Source organism: Petaurus breviceps, unplaced genomic scaffold (genome assembly GCF_028583685.1).
Source record: "Petaurus breviceps papuanus isolate PSGF00001 unplaced genomic scaffold, PetGlider_PUasm1.0 164, whole genome shotgun sequence".
NCBI lineage: Eukaryota > Metazoa > Chordata > Mammalia > Diprotodontia > Petauridae > Petaurus > Petaurus breviceps.
Window position 1 is genome coordinate 4,435,493 of NW_027185735.1, and position 26,905 is coordinate 4,462,397.

A 26,905-nucleotide genomic window follows, 5' to 3' on the forward strand; every position below is an offset into this window, starting at 1 on the left:
AAGTGTCTGAGGCTGGATTTGAACTCAGGTCCTCCTGACTCCAGTACCGGTGCTCTGTTCACTGTGCCACCTAGCCTCTCCTGTGTTCTCTTTCTTACCCAAGAAGGCCCTCTGCTCCTTTACAATCACACACTTTCACAAGCCTCTCCACCCTGGACCTGCCACCAGGGTTCCCTGCTCCCTTTAGACTGGAAGTGCTTTTCTTTTCCTTGGAAGAACTGGGTATGACCATTGGAGTTGACAAATAGTGCCTAGTCCTGTGCCAAGTACTAGCATAAGGGTCAGGGGTGTGTGCTATATTTTCTTTCTGACCCATTGTGCAGTGCCCTTATTGTCGCTGAACTGAAAGCTCCCAAATTAGTTGCTGCTGCAATGGCCTCCAAGACCTGCAGTTGTTGCTGCTGTGTGCATTCCTACTAGTTCTTGCTGCAGTATCACAGACCTATGCTTTTTGTTGATTGTGCTGCTCCAGAATTCAATTTAAATTATTATTTTAAAGTTGTTTGGACAGGAATGTTGGAGAGCTGGGCTATAGTGCTTCCACCACTCTGCCATCTTGGCTCACCCAACATTTAACCTTTAATAGCTTCAAACTGCAACAAGAGTTTAAATATTTTATACTTTATCCTGGCAGGAATTCGGAGTCCCTGGGGGTTCTGAGTAAGGTAGTGACATGGTGAGAATGAGCTTAAGGAAAATTAATTGTGGTACAGCATCTGCTTGAACAGAGGGAAGGAGGCACAGTTGAAGTGTAAAGCCCATAAGTATTTGTTAGTGAGTATAGTGCATGCATGCATGGACCAGAAGTTTTTTTTTTCTAGAAATTTTTGTCAAATAGTGAATCTTTCTCCCAGTAACTGGAATCTTTGGGTTTATCAAATACTATTCTCCTGTGTTTGTTTTCTTCTGTTGTATACCTAATCTGTTCCACCTGTCAACATCTCTTTTTTAAATCAGAACTAAATAACTTTAATTATTAATGCTTTGTAGTGCAGTTTGAAATCTGGTACTTATAGCCCCCGCCCCACTTTTAAAAGTTGAGATTCTTGGGGTTTTTGACCTTTTATTCATCTCATGAATTTTGGTGTATTTTTTAGTATCATTTTGGTTTTATTTTTTCTGTCTATAAAAATTATTATTTTGGTAGCTTGGTGTGTCACTGATTGAATAAATTAAGTTATGCAGTATCACCATTTTTGTCATACTGCCTCAATCTACCTATGAACAAGTGGTATTTCTTGAATTATTGAAGTGTGTCTTTATGTCTTCAAAGAATATTTTATAATTCAACTCATATAGTTTCTGGGTAAAATTTAAAAGTACATTTCTAGGTATATTATAGCTTTTAAAAGTATTTTGAATAAAATTTCTTTTTGTAACTATTCCTCCTGGATTTCTTGGTTATATGTTTTTGTGGTATAGTTGTTCAGTTTTATCTGACTCTTTGGACCATATGGACCATAACATGTCAGGTTCTTTTATCTTTTAGCGTCTTTTGAAGTCTGTTCAACTTCATGTTGTTTCCATGATATTATCTATCCTTTTCTATCCTCTTTCCTTTTTGCCTTCAATGTATCCCCAAATCAGGGTCTTTTCCAAAGTCTCATCTTCTCATTATGTGGCCAAAGTATTTAAGCCTTAGCTTCAGTATGTGACTTTAGAGTGAATATAGCCTGAATTAATTTATTTGAATATTGACTGATTTGACCTCCTTAAATGGGGATAACTTATGTGGATTTATCTTATGTCTTTCCACCTTGTTGTATTTATTATTTCAGTTAATTTTTATTTGACTCCCTAAGTCCATGATTATATGATCTAAAAAAATAGAAATAGATTGCTTTCTCTTTGTTGGTGCTTATTGTCTCAGTTTCTTCTCCTCCTCTATCATCATCATCATCATCATCATTTTTGTCTTCTTTTTCTTCTCCTTTTCCTCCTCCTCCTTCATCTTCATCATCTTCTTCTTGTTCTCCTTCTCTATCTCTATCTCTTTCTTTATCTTCTCCTCCTCCTCTTCCTCTCTTCTCCTCCTTCTCTTCTTTCTCCTCTTCCTCCTCCCCCTCTTTCCTCCTCCTCTTTGTCCTTTTCTTTCTCTCCATCCTTCTCTTTTCCTCTTTTATGTTAAATAAACATATAATAGAAATCCTTGCTTGACCCCCAATTATATCGTAAAGACTTCTAAGTTTTCTCCATTACATATAGAATTTGTTCTTGGATTTAGGTAAATATTGTATCAAGGAAAGATCTATTTATTCCTATGATTTGTGGCATTTTAATAGAAAAGAGTATTAGATTTTGTCAAAAATCTTTTTAGTATCTATTAATATAATCATCCATTTAAAATTTACATTGTTAATGTGGTTTTATATTTTATATTTATACTTTTTATTTCTATTATTTATTATTTGTATTTATTGTAATTTATATTTTTATATTTATGGTTTTCATTGTGTTGAATCCTGTATTCCTGGTATAAACCCATTCTCACCATAGTATATGATCTAGCTAATATGTTGTTGTAGTATATTTCCTAATTATTTAGTTTTTTTTGTGTTAATATTCAGTGGGGATTATTGTCTATAGTTTTCTTTCTCTGCTTTATCTCTTCCTTATTTAGTTATAAGGACGATATATGTAACATAGAAAAAGATTAGAAGGTTGCTTTATTTTCTTATTACTGTTAATAGTTGTTCATGTAGTATTAGACTATTTGAATGTTTGATAGAATTCACTTTTGAAGCCTTCTGGTTCTTAACTTTTTTCCTTTGGGCATTTATTTATGACTTAACCCAATTTCTTTCTGATATTGAGTTAAATAGTCTATCTCTTCTTTTGTTAATTTGAGTATTTTATGTTTCTAAGTATCTACTTTAAGTCATCAGTTTTCATAATCTTTTTCCAGCATATATTTAGGCAAAATTGTTTCTAATAATTTTTATTTCCACTTCAAATTGTTTTAAGTTCTCCTTTTTATATGAATAAATATCAAACCATAATGTGGTTTTCCTTTCTTTTTAAATTAATTGAATTGAATAGCTATTATTTTGTTAGTTTAAAAAAAACTTCTTAGGCTTCAGACACTCAACACCCACACAAATAAAAAACTAGCCGTGTAACCTTGGGCAAGTTACTTAACTCCAATTGCCCTCCAAAAGGCAAAAAAACCAAAAACCAAAAAACAAACCTTCTTTGTGATATAGTGCTGTAATTGGCTTGCTAGTGTTTTGTTCAAATTTTTTGCATTGATATTCATTAGGGAAATTGGTCTATAATTTACTTTCTGTTTTAGCTCTTCCTGGTTTAGATATCAGCATCATATTTGTGTCATAAAAGGAATTTGGTAGGCTTCTTTCATCATTTTTTTCTAAATAGTTTATATTAGTATTAGAATTAATTGTTCTTTAAATAATTGGTAAGAATTCACTTGTGAGCCCATCTGGCCTTGGATAGTTTTTCTTAAAGAGTTCATTAATGGCTAGTTCAATTTCTTTTTCTAAGAGAGGGTTACTTAGGCATTTTATTTCCTCAGCTGTTATGCTGGGTTACTTTATATTTTTGTAAACATTCATCAATTTTGCTCAGATTATCAGATTTATTGGCATAGAATCAGGCAAAATATTTCCTATAATTTTTGATACTGGATCTTTGGTTTTCTTCTTCCTTTTTTTTTTAAATAAAGTTGACCAATGGCTTATCTATTTTATTTTTTTCTCATAAAACCAACTTCTAATATATTTATTAGCTCAATAGTTGTTTTTAGTTTGATTGATCTTGCCTTTGGTTTTCAGGATTTCAAATTTGATTTTCAATTAGGGATTTTTAAATTTGTTTTAGTTTTTTTAGATTCATGGTCAGTTTATTGATCTGTTCTTTGTCTATTTGGTTGATGTAAAAATTTAGAGAAATGAAGTTTTCCCTTAAGTAAGGCTCTGTCTGTATCCCATAAATTTTGATATGTTTCTCATTGTTGTTCTCTTTGATGCAGTTATTTATTGTTTTGTGATTTATTTTTTGACCTACTTATTCTTTAAAACTAGATGATTTGGTTTCCAGTTAATTTTTAATCTATCTTTGTTGAATGTCATTTTTGTTGTATTATGATATGAAAAGGCTAAATTTAATATTCTTGCCTTTCTACATTTGATTTTAGCATTTTTATGTCCTAATACATGGTCAGTTTTTGTGTAGGTGCCATGTGCTGCTGAGAAAAAGGTATATTCTTTTCTGTTCCTCATTCAGTTTTCTCCAAAGGTTTGTCATATCTAACTTTTCTAATATTTTATTCCTTTCTGGCCACTTACAGTATTTTTTACTTGACATGATAATTATGAAATCTGACTGTAATGTTCCTTGGAGTTTTTATTTTAGGATCTTTCTTGAGGTGATAGGTAGACTCTTGCAATACCTCTGTTGTCTTCTGGTTCCAGGATATCAGGGCAGTTTTCTTTGATGATTTCTTGAAAAATGCTGTCCAGGTCCCCCTTTTGATTATGATTTTCAAGCAGTCCAATGATTCTGACATTACCTCTCTTGGATCTATTTTTCTCAGTTGTTTTTGTAATGAGAAATTTTCCATATTCTGTTTTTTCATTCTTTTGATTTTGTTTATTCTTTATATCTTATATAATCACTAGCTTTCATTTGTCTGATTCTAAGTTTTAAAGAATTGTTTTCCTCAGTTATGTTTTATACCTCCTTTTCCCCTTTAGACAATTGTATTTTTTAAGGAATTGTTTTCTTCAGTGAGTTTTTTTACACTTCTTTTGCCATGTTTTGTTGTTCCTTTACTAAGCTGTTGACTCTTTTTTCATGATTTTGTGGCATGACTCATTTCTTTCCCCATTTTTGCTTCTGTATCTCTTACTTGATTTTTAAGCTCCTTTTTGAACTCTTCTCTGAGTTCTTTCTAGGCTTGAGACCAATTCACATTTTCTTTGAGACTTTACTCACAGTTGTTTTGACACTGTCTTCTGAGATTGTGTCTTGATCTTTCTTACCACCTTAATAAATGTCTATGGTCAGATTCTTCTTTTTTTGAGGGGGCGGAGGGCTCATCTTTTCTGGCCTTTCCCCTTACTTTTAAATTTGCACTCTGCTCCTGGGATTTTAGGAGTGCTCTCTCAAGTTTCTTGTACCAGGGCCTCCAGGTCCTGGTTGTTTGCCTGGTGCTGTAATTGATGTTGCCCTGAGGCCCAAGGTAGAGGTTCCTATCTGGTGCTGTGCTGAGTAGGTGGGGTGGGGAGTGACTACTGCTCCTGGAAGCTGTAGTAGGAGTAGGAGTCTGGTGCTGAGCCAGGGTGTCCTGTGTTGGTGACTGCTTGTTCAGCTGGCTTTGCTGGGTTATGTGGGGAATCCCTGCATTGGTGTTTATCTCTTTGCCAAGAGCTATGCTAAAGCACTTGGCAGTTAAGCTGCTGGATGCTGTCTGTTTGTCCCAGGTCATACTGAAGCATCTAGCAGTTTTTGGAGCTGGCAGTCTGCCTGTTCTTCTGCTTTTTCTGTGACATGTGGGAGGTCCAGGTGTTGGGGTTTGTCTGCTCTACCACACTGGGGCTCAGGACCTCCTGCTGGTTTGCTGAGGCAGAGCTTGCTTGCTGCTGGCTTGCTGGGACTCTTCTTGTCCTGGATTGCATTCCCCTTTTGCTCAAGTGAGACAGACCTTCCCTGGAAACCTTCCAAGTTTCTTGGGCTAAAAAGTTGTTTCATCCCATCTTTTTGGTTTTTTTGCTCTTCTAGGATTCTTTTGGGGGCACTGTTTTATGATTGTTTAGCAGTGGATATGGCAGAGTTATGGTGATTTCCTGCTTACTTTGACACTTTTCTCCCACAAGCCTTTTTTCTTTTTTTTTTAATTTCTTTTCTTCTTTGTATATATAAACTAACTTTCCCTTTTTCCTCATTTTTTTCAGAACATAGAGCAGTAATGGAAACTTCTTTTGTATACGGTACTGCTTATCAATTTGTGTTAACTACTGAAACTGCCCTTTTGGAAGGAATTGGGTATGTGTTGAGGTACCAGTCCAAAATGTTAAACATTTATTAACTTATTTAAAATCAGTTATGATAACTGAAAATAAGTATTGTAAAGGCAGCCTAGGTGTCTTCTTTTGAGATTAACATATGAAGGGAATTTGGAATCATTTTCTTTTCTAATGACTGCTGTGTTGGAATACATAAAACAGTTAAATAACATAATGGCTATAACAAATAAAAGTTCTCCTGTCCCATTGGAGAAAGCATTTTTGGCAAGACAATTTTCTGCCTGGATAATCAAGACAATAATCTAAGCATCCACTTAAAGCTTACTGAAATATTTAATCTAACTGGCCTAACCAGGGTTACTGGAGACTAACAGAATAACTCAGTCACTATGAAAGTCTTTAAAAAGTTGTTAAATTACTGTTCTATCATAATAATCTTATTCTGTATTTATAATTTACATAGAATGTTTTATTATTAATGTTTATTTTCTAGTCTAGCTTGTTATTTTTCTGATAAGAAAATAATGTGTAAAATAAAAGTACCTCACATTCATATAGTGATTTATAGTTTGCAGAGTGATCTTCTTGCAATATCTTATGAAGTAGATAACAAAAGCATTATATTATTATTCCCATTTTATACATGTGAGAATTGAGGCTCACAGAAGCTATGACTTTTCTAAAATAATATGGTTCTTAAGTATCAAACTGGGTTTTCTGATTACAAGTCCAGTTTTTTTTCATATATTACAACTTGGGACCTTTTAATTCTTCTCTTTTGAAAATTAATATTACTCAGATTTCAGTTTGAAAGGAAACAATTTCTATAAGTTTTTAAGTGTCAGAAATTATTAGAATAGGATCTAGAAACTTAAAAAAAGAGCTAGGGGGGGTGAAGGGAAATAAGCCCAGGACCACATACTAAGTAAAAATCAATGTTGATGGAAATTAGGGCTAGTCACCTCATTTTTTAGGGGGAGGGAGGGTTGGCTGGGGAAATTTAAAAACTAGAAACATGAAACATACTGAAAAAATATAAACCAGTACAACAGTTACATATTGTGACCAGTTAAGGAAAAGATAATAAGTGAGAGGACAAAGATAGGCAAAGAGATACTAAGAACAGGAAGGGGACAGAGAAAGAACCAGTCTGAGAGAGAGAGAGAGCTAGCATTTCCCTATCCCATGTCTCCCTCCCTCATTCTTCCCCTCCTCCCCCTCCCCCGCCCCCGCAGTCTGGCCTGTCACTTGGTTCAAATATCTATTAAATATTGTAATAGCAGAATAAGTTAATTTTGGGTTTAGTTCAATAGAGGATCCTGAAACCCTGTGAGGAATTCTTTTTGATATCTTTATTTCAAGGAATGCTTTTCTGTCTTTGAACTATATTGTTTTTATACTCAAGTGAACTATAAAACTTGAAAGAAAGCAATAGATGTAATGAATGAAAAGTCCAAGAGACATAATTTCCAAGTAATTAACAATCAATTATTAATTGTGGTTAGCAAATAATTAATAAAAATGTAGGTCAGTGGCACTCTCAAAAGCCAAAGAGAAAACTTGGAGGCTGCTGAATGTTTAAATACCCTTGGAAGAGCGAGTATTCCCAACAGGCAGAAATAAACTCTAATTGGTTAACAGTTAATGAAAAAATGAATATTATAATGAGAGGTGGGTTTATTCTAATGAGGGGCTGGGGTACTTGAATTTGATTATGTCACTCTTATGTCTGACAGACTCATATCTAAGTTGACCACCCCTTCGTGGGGCAATCTACACACAAAAAAATCTATTCACCCAGTCATACCTGAGTAGAATAATGGTAGGGTTATGGTAATAATTCTACTTAGAAAATATGGCCATTATCCTTTAATCAGAACTAAGTTTTCCCACTTGACTGGGATCCTGCCCATGACTGACCCCAATCTCATCATCAACCCTGTCCTTCCGAGGCTGCCTTGATGCAAAAATAAATCCTGCCTAAATGAGGAAATAGAAAGGGGGAAAAAAACCAAAACCCTGCATCCACTCATATTAGTAATTGATTATTAATAATTATTTCTCTCATAGTTGCCAAATTCTAACACATTTAAGATATACACACATCTCCTCATAGTATCAGATTGGTTTTTCTGTCAAAACAATGAGTTTTGAGTTTAAGATAAGATTAGAAACTTATTTGTACTCCATTACATACTTTTATTTAGTATATTTCAATGAAAATATTACTGTATATTTGAAAATCATTTGACTATTTGACTAGAAAGTGATACTCTTCCATTAAAATAAAAATCTCTTGTGTTACATTGCTAGACTTAGTTTAGAAACTGTCTTGAAAGATTTCATTTGCAAATTGGTGGAGAAAAAATAATATTATTCATAAAATATTCTTAAAAATGTTAGTTAATTAAAGTTTATTTCCATTTCTGGTAAAGAATACTATAACTTGGGGCGGACAGGTAGCACAGTGAGTAAGAGCACCGGCTCCCGTGTCAGGCTGACCTGGGGATCGACACTTAGACACTTAGCACCCACCCAGAAACACCTGGCCATGTAACCTTGAGCAAGTTACTTAACCCCAATTGTTCAGGGGTGGCCAGGTGGCTCAGCGAGTAAGAGCACCGGCTCCAGTGTCGGGATGACCTGGGGATCAAATCTGGGCCCAGATAGCACCACACCCAGAAATAACTGGCCGTGTAACTTTGAGCAAGTTACTTAACCCCGATTGCTTAAAAAAAAATACTATAACTTAAAAAAACACAAACCTTATGTTACCTTTATTTTTATATAGAATTTTTTGTCTTTAAGAAAATCTGTTGTGATCATAGTCAGTACATGGAAGACATGAAGGCATAAAAGTACCTATACCATTAGGTATTTCCTATCCTTCACACATGCATGCATGCGCAGACACACACATACATGTACATTGAATGTTAAGACAGTAAATATTTTTATCTATCTGTCTTTCATTATTAGGACTGAAAACTCTGATATAATATCTGGAAGGCTTTTCTTCTTTCACTGTAAACTTGTCTTAGACTTGGCTCAGAAGTGCCAAAAGACTGTATTAGAACAACCATTGACTATATTAAACATTCATCGATTTCTCAAGCTGATGGATACACCTTTGTTGGTACGTATTAATGATAAATCACAAGTACGAAATCAGAATATTTTTATTTCGTGCATGTGAGTCTAACCTAGATGAATTTCTTTTTCAGAGCTAGGCATGTTTCTTTTATGTTAGGATATTAGAGAGAACTTATTTTAAAAGTTGAGGAAACAGGCTGCTAGTTGGCGCAGTGGGTAGATCGCTGGCCCTGGAGTTGGGAGGACCTGAGTTCAGATCCAGCATCAGACACTTGACACATACACACAAAAACTAGCCATGTGACCTTGGGCAACTCACTTAACCCCAACTGCCCTATCCTCACCCCTCCAAAAAGCAAAAAAAAAAAAAAGTGGATTAAAGAATATATTATTGCGTTTGGTGGGGGCAGAGTCAAGATGGCAGAGTAGAAACAGGACCTCCCATGGGCTTCTGGCTCCCACCACCTCCAATCCATGTAAAAGGGACCTCTGAACAAACTTTGGAGCTACAGAATCCACAAAATGACACAGAGAAGCTAACCTTCTGCTGAGGACAGCCTGGCAGGCTAGCAGGAATTGGCCAGCGCAGTGCACTGGGAGCCAAGCCAAGCCAAGCCCCACACTGAGGTTTTAGCCCCAAGGGGGGTCTGAACAGCCAGTTGGAGGGACTCCAGATCACTAGCAGCAGTTCAGAATTATCAACACATAGATGCTAAGGACAAAGTGAGAGGTCACTGCAGTGTGGACTTTGGGACCCAGCAGATGGGAGTGTGTTGGCTTTTGCCCCCAGGGCAAGAAGCCGCTGGAGGGCTGCGGTGCAGCTGCTGCCACATGGCAGCTTCAGCTCCTGGTCTGCAGAGTGTAAGGGGACCAAGCGACCAGTTTGAGGGGTAATCACTCTTGCTTTAGCCTGCTTGGATCTGGATTGCAATCCAAGGTGGAGGTCCTGGGGTGTGTGACCAGCTTGCCAGAGTGTGTGGAGGTTTCAGAGAGGGCACCCAACTAATACCTTCAGCAGCTGAGAAAACTCCAGCTCCCCTGTCTGGTGGCAGAGTCCTACTGTGGCAAAAATCCCAAAAGCCAAGTAATTGAATGGCAAAATGAGCAGGCAAAGGAAGCAAACCAAGAAAAGCAATCTAACATTAGACTGCTGTTTTGGGGACAAAAAGGATCAAAGCATGGAACAGGAGGAAGACAGTGAAGTCAGAATTCCTGCACCAAAAGCTTCTAAGAAAAATATGAGCTGGTTACAGGCCATAGAGGACCTTAAGAAGCAGATAAGAGAAGTGGAGGAAAAATTGGGAAGAGAAATGAGAACGATGCAAGAAAATTATTAAATGAGAGTCAACAGCTTGAGTGAGGAAATTAACACATTAAAAAATAGACTAACTCAAATGGCAAAAGAGGCTCAAAAAGGCAATGAGAAAAATACCTTAAAAAGCCATATTTGCCAGATGGAAAAAGAATCTCAAAAGCTCAATGAGGAGAATCATTCCTTCAGAATTAGATTGGAGCAAATAGAAGCTAATGACTTTATGAGAAATCAAGGTGCTGTTAAACAGATCCAAACAAATGAAAGAATAGAAGGCAATGTGAAATATCTCATTGGAAAAACCATTGAGCTGGAAAATAGACCCAGGAGAGATAATTTAAAAATTATTGGACTACTGAAAGCTATGATCAAAGTAAGAACCTAGAAATCATCCTCCAAGGAATTCTCAAGGAAAACTGCCCTGATGTTTTAGAACCAGAGGAAAAAATAGAGGTTGAAAGAATCCACCAATCACCTCCTGAAAAAGATCCCAAAAAGAAAACTCCTAGAAATATTATAGCCAGGTTCTGGAATTCCCAGATTAAGGAGAGAATATTACAAGCAGCCAGGAAGAAACAATTTGAATATTGTGGAAACACAATCAGAATAACTCAGGATCTGGCAGCTTCTACACTGAGGGATCGAAGGGCTTGGAATATGATATTCTGCAGGGCAAAGGAGCTGGGATTAAAACCAAGCATCACCTACCCAGCAAAACTGAGTATCATGTTTCAGGGGAAAATATGGTCATTCAGTGGAATAGAGGACTTTCAAGCATTCTTGCTGAAAAAACCAGAGTTGAATAGAAAATCTGACATTCAGATACAAGAAGCAAGAGAAGCATGAGAAGGTAAACAGGGAAAAGAAATCATAAGGAACTTATCAAAGTTGAGCTATTAACATTGCTACATGCAAAAACAATTATTATGGGGCGGCCAAGTAGCACAGCGAGTAAGAGCACCGGCTCCAGTGTTGAGAAGACCTGGAGGTCGAATCCTGGGCTCAGACACTTAGCACTCACCCAGAAACACCTGGCCTTGTAACCTTGAGCAAGTTACTTAACCCCAATTGCTTAGGGGAGACCAGGTGGCTCAGCGAGTAAGAGCATCGGCTCCAGTTTCGGGATGACCTGGATCAAATCCAGGCTCAGATACGCTCAGATACTCAGCACCACACCCAGAAATAACTGGCCGGGTAACCTTGAGCAAGTTACTTAACCCCGATTGCTTTAAATAAAAAAAAAAAACAATTATTGTAACTGATGAAACTTTTCTCAGTATGAAAATAGTTGAAGGGAATATAAATATATGTGTGTGTGTGTGTGTGTCTATATAGGAGGGTATATGGGAGTATGAATATATATGTGAATGTGTGACTATATGTTTACAGGTATACATAGATAGAGGGCACAGGGCCAATTTAATAGGAAGGGATGATACTTAAAATGTGAAATTAAGAGGTGAAAGGAGATGGGGAGAGACAGAATGGGGTAAACTATTTCATATAGAAGAGGCAAGTGAAAATGGTTACAATGGAGGGGAAGAATAGGAAGGCAAATGGGAATGGGTCAACCTTATTCTCATTGAATTTGGCTCAGGGAGGGAATCAAATACACACTAAATAGGGTATCTCACCCCACAGGAGAGTAGGGGGGAAAGGGATGAGAGGGGGGATGATGGAAGGGAGGGCAGGCTGGGGGGGAGGGAAGTTGGAAGCATCCACTTTTGAAAAGGGGCAGGATCAAAGTAGAGACTAGAACAAGTGGGAGTTGGGATAGGAGGGAGGGAAATATAGTCAGTCTTTTACAATATATCTACTATGGTAATGTTTTGCATTAGCTACACATGTACAACCTATACTGAATTGCTTATCTTCCCGGTAAGGGTGAGTGACAAGGGAGGAAGGGAATGAATCTGGAATTCAAAGTTTTGAAATCAAATGTTAATGTGTATATACATACATATATATATATATATATATATATATATATATATATATACTATTATTAATACTATTTTACATGTAATTGGGAAATAAGGTATATAGGCACTGGGGCATAGAGATCCTCCATGCTTTACTGGAAAAGTCGAAGAGGGTATGGGACAAGATATGGGAGAGAGCACATTGGAGGAGGGGATATCAAGTGGGGATGCTATTTTGGGGCAGTGGTGTAATGGCAATGTAAATTTAAAGATCTTCCCTGCCCCTAGGCTAAAGTGCACCTGGAGCCTGGGGTGGGAGGCTTGTTTTTCAGTAGATACTTCTTGATTGGCCAGTGGCTCAATAAGGTTGTTACATTCTCTGAGCCAGGAGAAGGCTATATAAGCCCTGATGTGTAGCTTTGTTTTGGGGCTCACTTTGAGAAGTGTTCTGTGATTTGATCAGATGAAACTCTGGAAAGCCGTTGTCCAGAGCCCCCCGGCTTTGAAACCCAGATGTTGTTTGGTATGGATGTAATGGTTGGACAGTTTGGAAATCTGTCTACTTGATCTGTTTTTGTCTTAATAATTCTGTCTGTATAATCTGAAGTTCGGGGTGCTGACCTTTTTCCCCTGAACTAGGTGAATGATACATATCTGACTGATTAAAGTAAGCTTGTTAACCCATTTTGAGTTGCTTTCCTTTAACAAAGCAGATCCAAGAACCTGTATTGGCAGCAAACCCTGAGGATGCTTGGGGTGCTTGCTGCTACAAGTGGGTAGGGGAAAAATTGGGAGAAAATTTGTAACTCAAAATCTGGTGGAAATGAATGATGTAAATCAGAAATTAATAAAGCATTTGAAAAATGAAAAAATCTACAAAAAAAGAATATATTATTCATACCACTTCTCAAGGAATCTTATTATCATAGCCTAGAAGATATTACTGAACTCTGTATGTTCTTGAACATAAATATAATGCATGATTATGTACCAGGGGAAATATATCCTGTGGGACTGCTATTTTGGGGCGCTGGGTAGGGGAAAAATGGGAGAAAATTTGTAACTCAAAATCTGGCAGAAATGAATGATGTAAATCTGAAATTAATAAAGCATTTGGAAGAAAAAAAATCTGGTGGAAATGAATGATGTAAATCAGAAGTTAATAAAGCATTTGAAAAATGAAAGAAAAAAGAACTTAAATACAAAGTTAGAAGGAAAAATAGCATGTCATGTGCATAGCAAAACTTAAGAGAGGATTCAAAATATATAACAATACATTTTCATTTCAAAAAAGCCTATATGATAAATAATACTCGTGTTGAAAATTGTCCGTCTTTGCTTCCTTGTGAGTTTTCTTTTGTTCTCTGCTGTGTACTTTTAAACTTTATTCTTTTTTCCCCTTCTCATACTTCCCCCCAAGAAGGCCACAATAAAGTTTAGATATGTTTCTCCATAGCTATAGATATATACATATGTACATACATATATAGACATGTAATTTCCCAAACCTATTCTACTACTGATCTTTATAAAAATTATTTTTGGGGGGCTTTTTTGGAGGGGGAAGGGCAGGGCAGTTGGGGTTAAGTGACTTGCCCAAGGTAACATAGCTAGTAAATGTTAAGTGTCTAAGGTCAAATATGAACTCAGGTCCTCCTGACTCCAGGGCCAGTGCTCTATTCACTGTGCCACCTAGCCGCCCTTCTACTACTGATTTTTTTTTTTTTTATGTATGTGTATATCTCTTGTTTCCTATCCTTCCTGTCTCCTCGACTTTACTTTTACTTACTACCTTGCCCTCCTATTACTTGCCTACCCCCTTCCAAAGAACCCTCCCCATCCTCCCATTCCCATAAATCTAAACACCCTTCCATACCCCTGTTTACCTATTCCCTCAACTTCCCTTCTAAAGATCCCTCCCTTGTCCAATCCCCTCTGCCTATGCCCCTAACATTTTATTTCTTCTGAATTTAGTTAAATATATATGTATTGTTCCCTCTTAAACCCATTCCTGATGAAAGTACATTACCAGAACTATCAGCCCTCCTCCCCTAATTCCTGTGTATCAATTCTTCTTCTTGCATCTCATTTATATAAAATAATTACATTTTTTAGCTGTTTCTAAATGGTTTTACTTTTTAAATTCATATCATACTCAAGTTTACTCCAACCTTTCTTATGAACTACCCAATTATTAATAAGAAGCTTACACATACATTTTACATATATAAAAAGTAAACAGACTATTCTTATGAATCCCTTATAATCAGTCTTTGTTATGTACCTTATTTTTCTATTGGTTCTTATATGTCAAATCATCTATTAAGTTTAGGATTTTTTTTTAACAAAGTCTTGAAGTCAGAGAGTTTCTCAAATGTCCATTTTTTTTCATTCAAAATAATACTTAACTTTTAAGGGTATGACATTTTTGACTGGAGCCCTAATTCTTTTCTCTTTGATATGTTGTTTTCCAAGACCTGCGGTTCTTTAATGTCTCTGCTGCTAGATCTTGTGTAATTCTAATTATGGCATCATTAAGTTTAAATTGTTTTAATCTTGATGCTTTTGATAACTTTTTCTTGAGCTGGGGGTTTTGGAATCCATGATATTCCTATGAATTTTTCTCATAGGATGTCTTTTGAGTGGTGATCAATGGATTTTTTCTATTTCTACTTTCCGCCCATTGTTCTAATGCTTCAGGACAGTTTTCTTTAATTATTTTTTGCATTATTGTATCAAGATTCTTTTTTTGATCATAACTTTCAGTTAGTCCAATTATTTTTAAGTTTTCTCTTTTTGATCTAGGTGTCATTTTCTTTCTTGAGATTCTGGATTTCCTTTTCTAATTGGTTGACTTTCCTTCCATACCCTTCTTGTTTTTCTTGTATTATTCTTAGTTCCTATTAACCAATCTAATAGGTATGAGTCTGTACCTCAGAATTGTTTTAATTTGCATTTCTGTAATCAATAGTGAGAGCATTTTTTTTCATATGGTTATAGATAGCTTTGATTACTTTATCTGAAAAGTGATGATATCTTTTGATCATTTATCAATTGGGAAATGGCTCTTTTATGTGAGATAATTTACCCCATTCTACCTCTCCCTTTCTCTTTCTCCCAGTACATTCCTCTCACTCCCTACTTTTATATTTTTACATATTATTCCTCCGTATTCAATTCACTTCTGTATCCTCTCTGTATATATACTTCTTCTAACTAATAATGAAAAAGGTCTTATGAGTTACAAAAATTATGATTTCCCTCTCGTTTCCCTTTTTATGTTTCTCTTGAGTCTTATATTTGAAAGTGAAATTTTCTATTCAAGTCATGTCATTTTCTATTCAACTCATCAAGAATTCTTGAAAGTCCTCTGTCTCAAAGTATGCCCATTTTTTTCCCCTGAAGGATTATACTCAGTTTTGCTTGATAGGTGATTCTTGGTTGTAATCCTAGCTCCTTTGCCCACCCACTGCAAGACAGTTACACTGACTCTCTCTGTTCCTTATGTGCAACATTCCATTTTCTTTCACCATGGCTTTACACTATCCCCTAGGCCTAGAATTTATTCTCTCCTTGCTTCAACCTCATAGAATTTTTCCCTTCCTCCCTTCTGTCAACCAATCAACAAGTCAAGTGTTTGCTAAGTGCCTAAGATTTATTGGGTACTGTACTGGACCCTGGAGATATAAAAACAAAGATTAGAATTATCCCTGTGCACATAGAGCTTACATTTTAATGGGAAAGACAAGTACATATAAAACATAGGCAGCATAAATATAAGATTATATACTTTATATAAATATAAAATTATATTTTAAAATATAATTAATATATTTTAATATATTAATAAATTAAAATTAATAAATAAAATTATATACTCCATATATGTATATACATACATATACATGTATATGTAGATAGAGATAGCTATTAGATATAAGGTAGTTTGAGAAGAACATTCTATGGAATGCTTACTGCATGAAGCCTTTCCTGATTGCCCAGAATAATAGTTTTTTCCCTTGCTGACTACGTTGTATTTATAGTTATGTATGCTGTATAAATTTACATACATATGCACATATGTGTATATGTGTATGAGCATGTATACATACATATATGGGCATGTGTGAACAAACACACATGTCTCCCTGGTTATAATATAAATTCCCTGAGAGTAGGCAGTTTTTGTTTTTTTAATATTTGTATTGCCAGCCCTTATCACAGTTCTTGGCAAGTAATAAGCTATTAAAATATACTTGTTGATTGATTATTGCTATAACTATAATACCTTTAAGCCCATGACAGTCTAGTGTTTTACTCACTGTCCCTGAGTCACTGTTCAAGGTGGTGGGGGAGTTGGAACACTCATTGCTCTACATTGCTACTCCAGACTTTCTCTTGCCTATCCTCTAATATCCTCTCTTCCTTTAAAGTTTATTCAGTCCATATTTACCACCAATTTTTCTGGCAACCAAAATTTTGTTAGCCATTTTCTGCTGACCTCTAAGACATTCTTTTTCTGTCTATTATGAGTTTAGTTACTAACTAAATTTTTCTCTTTTCCCTAAACCTTGCCTCTGTAGTAGGGGACTCTAGTGTACATGTTTATACTCCCTTAAACACCCTTATGTTCCAGATCCTTAAATTGCTCTTTTCCCATGAAAAAATCCAATTTCTCCACCACTTCAAGTACACACAGAGATAGATATACTTTTGAGCTTATGATCACTTACAAGTGCTCTACCTTCTTGTTTATAGATTCTGACATTCCCTTGTCTGGTCATAGTGGTCCCAGTGGTCATTCTGCCTCCCATTTGCCTTTTACCCCCAAATGATTTATTTTGTCTTCACCATGATTTCTAATCCCTTGGCGCCTCATTTCCTCTCCTGGACTATCACCCCTACATTGGTCATACTTTTCTCCCTTCCTCATCTTGACCCCTTAGTGAATCATTTTATCTGTACACTGTTTTCTTCCCTTGAATCCCATGCCAATTATTCTGTCACTGGTTGCTCTTCCAAGCCTCAGGATTGAATTTTTCCCACCTTTGTTCCTACTCATGTAATGTTGAATATACCTGTAGAAAATCATGGAGCCATGCTAACTGCATCATTGCAAACTTGCTCTAAATAACCTCAACTGTGCCCTCACTACAGCAAGGTAATCTTTTTGTACTTGCCTAACTGACTTATTATAATACTCACCATTGTGGCTTGTTCAGACATTTTCATCAATATATTTCTTTTTGACTAATAACTTTTTTTGGGGGGGAAATTTTGAATTGAATAGCTATTCTCTGAAGCCTAAGCTCTCTTTGAAGAAATATATAAATATCTATTTAATACTTACAGCAACATTTTTGTACATATGTTTTTAGAAAATTCATATATTTATTATTTTAAGTTAAATCACATTGGGAACATCAGGCTAAGATAGTCATAGAAAAATTTCCGTTAAAGTTATATTTGATTCATAGATTCTTATCTTTCATAGTGGATAATAATTTTATTAATGCTTAAAATTATGTAAGAATAGCAAATTTATTTATTGTGTTCATTTATTTTAAATAAAAATGTAAAAATATTATAGAACAATAATGTACAATAACTACAATTTGCTCTTTCTTTTTTCTTATAAAGACTGAAATTACTGAAGATCCTGAAAAAGTTTCAACTATTCATCTCCAACTTGGTTTACCACTGATTTTTATTATTAGTCAACAAACCACCTATGAAGCTGATAAGAAAACCGCAGAAATAGTTGCTTGGCGCCTCTTGGGAAAAGCAGGAGTCATATTATTGTTAAAGTATTGTAAAATTTGATTACTTTAAATCAGAATGTTTTCATATATATATATATATATATATATATATAAATTTAAAATATTTTTTAAAATGGTAATCCTCATTACTTATATATTAATTCAGAACTATAATAAGTAGAGATAAACCAACAGCTATCTCTATAAACTCTCTGTACTATTTAGGTAAAGACCTAATTTTAAAAATATGGATATTCCATCTGCTACAAAACACTTCAAAAAAGTTTTATGAGGATATTTGTGTCATTTGTTAGCAATCTTTCTTATAGTAATTAGGCATTGCTTACAGAGGCATTAATTAGACTTACTGTTTGTTAATCTAGGGATAATTGCTCTTTGTGTGAAATAATTTAAAGATTAATTTCCATTTTGAAACAGGGGCTCCTCAGATTTGAACATTCCTGCTCATGTGAATGTGATCTTCAAAAGAGCAGAAGAGGTTAGTGTTTATTATTCTGAAATTTTATTTATTATTATGGGTAATAGAAAAATGTATTCAAGCTCATTAATCTTGTTTTATAGGTCAGTTAAATTCTCCTTTTTAATTAAAAAAATTACAAATATGTAATTTAAGTCATCTCATATCAACAGAGAATCTGTTACAAAGTTTGATTTGTTAGTAGGGCTTTCAGGAAGTCTCATTGTATTGTGTAGGTGACCCTGAGTTCTCTTAAGACAACAATGGTAGATTGTTGTTTCCTCATTACAACAATTAATATACTTGACTAAACTTCTCTATCTAATAAGTTGTTTTAATTAGTGCAAATACCATTTCCTTTCACCCATTTCCCATTTTTTATCAGTAATTCAAAAGTAGGTCAAGTTGCAGTTGCTTTTATTATGTACCATATGTTTTTCTTCATTTTATAACCTTATATCTTTTTGATCTTAGATTTGCAATACAGAGATAGCTAATTCTAGAATGACTCAATCAGTAGTGGTTCATTTCCTGTCTTCTTAAACATGATCACTTTCATTCTGGAGGATGCTTTTTGCTGCTCATCATGCCCAGTGCCTTCCAATTGTTTTCTCAGTTTTGTGCTAACCCTTTTATTTTTTCCTCAACAGCTCTTTATCACAATCCTTAAAGCAGTGAAAAAACTTTTCTTTTTCAAAAACTTTTCTTTTTTTATGCTTTATTAACTTCTGATTTACATCATTCATTTCTGCCAGATTTTGAGCTACAAATTTTCTCCCTGTTTTTCCCCTACCCACCGCCCCAAAATAGCAGTCCCACAGGATATCCCCTCCTCCAATCTGCTCTCTCCCATATTTTCTCCCATACCCCTTTAGACTTTTCCAGTGGATCTCTATGCCTCAGTTCCTGTATATTTAATTCCCAATTACATGTAAGATGGTATTAATAATAGTATATATGTATATACAAACACACACACATATATATATATATATTTGAATATTTGATTTTAAAACTTTCAATTCCAGATTCATTCCCTTCCTTCCTTGTCACCCACCCTTACTGGGAAGATAAGCAGTTCAGTATAGGTTGTACTTGTGTGGCTAATGCAAAACAATAACATAGTAGATATATTGTAAAAGACTGACTATATTTCCCTCCCTCCTATCCCACCGCCCACTTGTTCTATTCTCTACTTTGATCCCATCCCTTTTCAAAAGTGGGTGCTTCCAACTTCCCTCCCCCCCCGCCTGCCCTCCCTTCCATCCTCCCCCCTCTCATCCCCTTCCCCCCCCCATTCTCCTGGAGGGTGAGATCCCCTATTTAGGGTGTATTTCACTCCCTCCTCAAGCCAGATTCAATGGGAATAAGGTTGACCCATTCCCTTTTGCCTTCCTATTCTTCCCCTCCATTGTAGCCATTTTCCCTTGCCTCTTCTGTATGAGATAGTTTACCCCAATCTGTTTCTCCCCATCTCCTCTCATTATATTCCTCTCACCTCTTAATTTCACATTTTAAGTATCATCCCTTCCTGTTAAATTGGTCCTGTGCCCTCTATCTATGTATGCCTTTAAACATATATACGCACATTCACATATGTATTCATATGCCCATATACCCTCATATATATATATATATATATATATATATATATATATATATATATATATTTCTAATCCCTTCAACTACTGAGAAAAGTTTCATAAGTTACTATTATTGTTTTTCTATGTAGGAATGTTAATAGTTCAACTTTGATAAGTTCCTTATGATTTCTTTTCCCTGTTTAACTTCTCATGCTTCTCTTGCTTCTTGTATCTGAATGTCAAATTTTCTATTCAACTCTGTTTTTTTCAGCAAGAATACTTGAAAGTCCTCTATTCCACTGAATGACCATATTTGCCCCTGAAACATGATACTCAGTTTTGCTGGGTAGGTGACTCTTGGTTTTAATCCCAGCTCCTTTGCCCTCTGGAATATCACATTCCAAGCCCTTCGATCCCTCAGTGTAGAAGCTGCCAGATCCTGGGTTATCCTGATTGTGTTTCCACAATATTCAAATTGTTTCTTCCTGGCTGCTTGTAATATTCTCTCCTTAATCTGGGAATTCCAGAACCTGGCTATAATATTCCTAGGAGTTTTCTTTTTGGGATCTTTTTCAGGAGGTGATCAGTTCATTCTTTCAACATCTATTTTGCCCTCTGGTACTAAAACAATAGGGCAGTTTTCTTTGGGAACTTCCTGGAGGATGATTTCTAGGTTCTTACTTTGATCATGGCTTTCAGGTAGTCCAATAATTTTTAAATTATCTCTCCTGGATCTATTTTCCAGGTCAGTGGTTTTTCCCATGAGATATTTCACCTTTCCTTCTATTCTTTCATTTGTTTGGATCTGTTTAACAGCATCTTGATTTCTCATAAAGTCATTAGCTTCCATTTGCTCTAATCTAATTCTGAAGCAATGATTCTCCTCATTGAGCTTTTGAGATTCTTTTTCCAGGTGGCAAATTCAACTTTTTAAGGCATTCTTCTCCTCATTGCCTTTTTGAACCTCCTCTGCCATTTGAGTCAGTCTGTTTTTTAAGGTATTATTTTCCTCAGTCAGACTGTTTACTCTCATTTCATAATTTTCTTGCATTGTTCCCATTTCTCTTCCCAATTTTTCCTTCACTTCTCTTATCTGCTTCTTAAGGTCCTCTATGGCCTGTAACCAGCTTGTATTTTCCTTTGAAGAACAGGAATTTTGGTACAGGAATTCTGACTTCACTGTTTTCCTCCTGGTCCATTCTTTGCTCCTTTATATTCCCAAAATAGGATTGTAATGTTGGAATCTTCTGTCTGCTTTGTTTCTTTTGCCTGCTCATTTTGCCACTCAATTACTTGACTTTTGGGCTTTTTGCCACAGTAGGACTCTGCCACCAGACAGGGGAGCTTTCGTCCCAAAAGCTGGGGTTTTCTCAGCTGCTGGAGGTATTAGATGGGTGCCCTCTCTGAGGTCTCCACACACTCTGGCAAGCTGGACACACACCCCAGGACCTCCACCCTACACTGCAATCCAGATCCAAGCAGGTTAAAGCAAGAGCGATTACCCCTCAGACTGGTGCTTGGTCCCCCTACACTCTGCAGGCCAGGAGCTGAAGCTGCCACGAGGCACTGGCTTGTTGTGCTGGGTGTCTCAGCGGCTTCTCGCCCTGGGGGGTAAAAGCCATGCACTCCCACTTAACTGGGTCCCAAAGTCCAGACTGCACTGCCCTCTCACTTTGTCCTTTGCATCTATGTGTTGATAAATCTGGAAATGGCCACAGCTGCTGCTGATCTGGAGTCCCTCTGGCAGGCTGCTGATCAGGCCCGCCCTGGGGCTAAAGCCTCAGTGTGGGGCTGGGCTGGGCTCCCAGAACCTTGCACTGGATTCCTGCTGACCTGCAGGGCTGTTTTCAGCAGGAGGTTAGCTTCTCTGTGTCATTTTGTGGGTTCTGCAGCTCCAAAGTTTGTTTAGAGTCCCCTTTTACATGGATTGGGGAAGGTGGAAGCCGGAGCTGCGGGAAGGTCGTGCTTCTACTCTGCCATTTTGGCTCTGCCCCCAAAAAACTTTTCTTAACTTCTCAAACTATATCCCTTAAAATGTCCCCATTCCTCTTAGCAGAGGCTTATACTCCCCTGAAAATTTTGAAACCATTTGTTGAAAGCTTCCTCTCAGCCGCAATTCCACATTCCAAATCATATTAGCATCATATTTCACCTTTTCCTCCTTTGTTCTAGCCTTGTAGGATGAGGTAGCCTTTTTCTGCTTGTGTCTTTGATGTCAGCCCCTCCTTTCTCTAATGATTTCCCTCCCTCCATTCCTCTTCCCACTGTCCCCTGCAATCATCACTTCGAATTTTTATTTTCTCTTTGTCTGTTGGCTCATTCCCTACTGTCTTCAAATATGCCCAAATACTTTGCCCATTATTTAAAAGCAGACAAACTTGACTCTCTTCTCTCAGAGTCAATTCCTGTTTTTAAAAAATTCAATCTATTTATTTTAAATATTCTTTTTTTAAAATTTTGATTTCCAAATTTTCATCTTCTCACTCCTCCCTCACCCATTGAGAAGGCAACATCTCAGTTATATATGTGAAATCACGTAAAACATTTCCATCAAATAAACTAACGTTACCAAAAAAGAAAAGAAAAAGAAAAAAACATTAAAAGGTGCAAAATATATGCTTCATTCTGCATTCAAAATTCACCAGTTCTCTCTCTGAAGGTAGATAGCATTTTTCATCATTAATCCTTTGGAATTGTCTTGGATCATTGTTTTGATCAGAGTAGCTAAGTTTTTCACAATTGGTCATCCTTATGATATTGCTATTACTGTATGTAGTGTTCTCCTGGTTGTGCTTACTTCACTTTGCATCAATTATTCTCCCCAGGTTTTTCTTTGTTTTTTTTTCCTCTTGATAATGTTTTACTTTTCCCAATTACATGTAAAGACAACTTTTATCATTTATTTTAATAAATTTTTAAGTTCCATATTTTCTCCTTCCCTACCTTATCCACCCCTTCCCTAAGACATTCGATTCCTGTTTTTTAAAAAAGCTATCCACACTTTTTGCCTCAAAACTCCTCACTTCCTCATCGCTTTTCAACCCCTTACAATCTGGATTTTGACTTCATAACTCAACCAGACCTCTCTTCTCTTCCTTAATTTCTAAATCCAATGGCTTTTTCTTAATCCTCATCCTTCTTGATCTCTCTGCCCATTGTGGCACTCTTGACCCTCCCTTTCTCCTACCTATTTTCCCTTCCCTGAAGTGGTATCCCTAATACAATTCATTTTCCTGGTTCTCTTATCTTTTTTTTTCTGTTCTTTCTCATTGTCCTTTGCTTGATCATTATCCATATCCTGACCCCTTACTTTTGGTATAATCCTAAGGATTTCTCTTCTTTTCTTTCTTTGAATCCTCTCACTAATTTCATCAGCTCCCATAGGTTCAATTATAATTTCCTTGCATATAACTCCCTAGTCTCTCTCCTGAACTTCAGTCCTACAACCTTAACTGCCTATTGAAAATTTAGAACTGGATGTCCCTTAGGCATTTCAAACTCTCTGTAGTCAAAGTTGAAAATACTCTTTCCGCAAAATCCCATCCTTCTTCCTAGCTTCTCCATTTTTCGTGAAGCTACCACACTTTTCTTCTATGACCTACTTCAGTAGAAAAAGTTCCCTTTAGATGCCATCAATTGGAGAATGGCTGAACAAGTTGTGGTATATGATTGTGATGGATGCTATTGTGCTATAAGAAATGACTTACAGGCTGATTTCAGAAAAACACTGGAAAGAATTATACAAAGAGACCACTGTACATAATAACTGCAGTATTGTATGATGATCAACTGTGAATGACTTAGCTGTTCTCAGCAATACAATCATCCAAGCCAATTCCAAAGGATTCATGATGAAAAATATTATTCACATCCAGAGAAAAAGCTGATGGAGTGTGAATGTATATGGAAGCAGTTTTTTTTTTCACTTTATTTTTTTTTTAAGTCTGTGTCTTCTTTCACAACATGACTGAGATGGAAATACATTTTACATGACTGCATGTGTACAACTTTTGTCAAATTGCTTACCATCTCAGAAAGAGAGTTGAAGAATGAAGGGAGAAAATTTGGAACTCAAAACTTAAAGTTCCCATATCAGTAAAATCACAAGTCCAGTCTCTAATTCTCTGTATTCATATGGCATTCCCCAGTTGATGGACATCTGATTTTTTTCCAGGTTTTCCAAGAGTCTTCCTTGACTCTTTACTGGATTCTCAAACTCTTTATATCCAATAAATCACCACATCTTCACAATTTTACCTCAGTATTTCTTACCCCTATCACACCAATCTGACTCAGGTCTAAATCACTTCTTACTTATTGCAGTAGCCTCCTAATTGAGCTCTCTGCCTCACTATTCTCCTTCTTCTGGTCTATCTTTCAAGTAGTTAATGAAATGATATTCCTAAACCAGAGTTCTATTCATATCATGCTATGGTTAGGAAACTCCAGTGGCTCATTATACCTCTAGGGTAAAATAAAAATTATTTTATTTGGCTGTTAGAACCCTTCACAATATGACTACAATCTACTTTAAAATTTTTCTTTTTTATGAATATAGACATTATAATAAACAAAGGACTGCATATAACACTGTGAAGTTCCATAACATTTTATACAGCTTATTTTTAAAGGGAATATTAAGTTCATCATGATAGTAACAAAGCTTCCCTACTTCTCTTTTCTTTTCTGTACTTCTTTTCTTTTTTTGTGGAGACTTTTCATTACTCATCAGATTCTAACCCCCCTCTCCCAATATAAGCCTTCCCTTATAACGAGTAAGTATGGTCAAGCAAAACAAATAAATATGTTGGCAGTGTCTTTTTTGGAATCTCTCATCTATCACCTCTTTGCCAGAAGATGGGAAGCATGCTTCATCATCAATCTTTTTAAGTCTCAATTGATAACTGCATTGTTCAGAGCTCCTGAAGTCTTTCACAGTTATTTTTACTTTACATTATTATGGTCATCATGTAAATTTTTATTTTATTCATTTCACTCTGCCTTAGTTCATATAAACCTTCCTATTGAGATTGCTCTCAGTATCTTATATTCATTATGTCTTATGGATCAATAATATTGCATTACATTCATATGAGAGGCAGTATGGTGTAGTGGATGAGCCCAGAAAGGCTGAGTTTCAGTGACTCCTCTGATGCATACTGGCTATAAATTTCTGAGAAGGTGTTGATCTGCTTTGGTAGATTTTTCCTATATTAGTGAAATCACAATTCTAGTCTCTATCTATATTTAAGTGGCAAATTATTCAGGCATTCCTCAATTGATGGGCATCCACTTATTTCCAGTTCTTTGCTGTAACTAAAAGTGCTACTACACATATTTTTGTTGTATAAAATACTTTGTATGTGCAGGTGATTCCCAAATCTACATATCCTGGTCTCCTAAACTCCAATCGTGCATATTAGACATTTTAAGCTAGACAGCCCCGTGGACATCACAAACTCATCATATCCAAAACAGAACTTATTTTCTTTACACCCCAAGCCCTATCCTCTTCTCAACTTGCCTATTACTATCACCAACATCCTGCTAGTTATACAAATTCATAACCTTGATGTCCTTCTCAATACTTTGCTCTTCCCAAATATCTAGCTAGTTGCCAAATCTTGTTTTGACATTAACAACATTTCTTGCATTTGACTCCATTTGACACTAACTCACATGTACAGCACCTTAGTTCAGGTACTCATTACTTCTCTTCTACTCTATTCAATCTCTTTATTATTGGTCTCCCTGCCTCAAATCTTTCCCCACTCCAATCCATCCTCCACATAGCTGCCAGTGATTTTCCTAAAGCAGAGGTCAGATGACATACTCTTTGTGCTCACTGAACATCAGTGGCTCCCTGTTCTCTCTAGGATTAAGTATAACGTATCCTCTTCGTGGGGGAATTTAAAGCTCTTCAAAATCTGGCCCCTCCTATATTTTTCTTCCATATACTCTATGATCTAGCCATATCGGCCTACTTGTTCTTCTTGATACACAGTTCTCCATTTGTCATCTCTGTGCCTTTGCCCTGACTGTCCTCCATGTCTGGAATACTCTGCTTCCTCACCTTTACTTGATTCCAAAAAACACCCACAAAAAAACAAAAGCCAAAATTAAAATGTCCATCATGGTTTTGAAACCCAAATACTCCTAAATACAAGCTCTAGGACCACTGCTTGTCAAAAGCTTTCAACTGTTCAGGTAATTCTTTATTGGTGGTTGACCATTCTCAGAATAGATTGGGATGCCTAGTTTATTCCATATACTCAACTTGTCTTGGCCTTTTTCTCTTGTATGCTCTAATACTACAATTATTTAATTTCTTACATTCTTGCTGTCAAATCTGTCATGATAAATTCTAGCCATATTTTCTACCCCCAGCACAGACTTCACTACATGAATGGGTGCTATATTCAGTAATTGAGAGCAGTTTCCAAGGTGGAATTGGAGGAGGTTTATCATAAATAGTCTTAGAGTAGACAACTTGTAAACGTTCTTCGAGTCTCAGCATCAGCACCATTGGTTTATAGTTGTGACATAATATATGATAATCATGAAAAATTTCAATCTTTTATATGCATTAAACTCACAAGAAGATTTTCTTAAAGTTCTCCAATTCTGTTTTCCTCTTATCTTTCTAAGTTTCCTAGATAACCTTAGAGTTTTTTTTAGCTGCTTTGTTTTTCTTTTTAACAAAGTGGGTAAATTTGTTCTTCTTAAAAATTTTGCAGTGGGGGTGGAACCAAGATGGTGGAATAAAGGTAG

At 36.1% G+C, this 26,905-nt stretch overlaps 1 protein-coding gene across 3 annotated transcripts in view; it reads left to right on the top strand.

Moving 5' to 3' along the window:
- The window catches only part of TXNDC16 (thioredoxin domain containing 16), a 168,476-nt gene that overhangs the window by 75,700 nt on the left and 65,871 nt on the right, over nucleotides 1-26,905 (top strand). For all 3 annotated transcript variants that reach the window (XM_069082230.1, XM_069082231.1, XM_069082232.1), the window contains 4 exons: nucleotides 5,913-6,003; nucleotides 8,964-9,120; nucleotides 17,952-18,118; nucleotides 18,512-18,572. In XM_069082230.1, coding sequence (XP_068938331.1) covers nucleotides 5,913-6,003; nucleotides 8,964-9,120; nucleotides 17,952-18,118; nucleotides 18,512-18,572 — 476 coding nt within the window. The remainder of the gene's footprint in view (nucleotides 1-5,912; nucleotides 6,004-8,963; nucleotides 9,121-17,951; nucleotides 18,119-18,511; nucleotides 18,573-26,905) is intronic.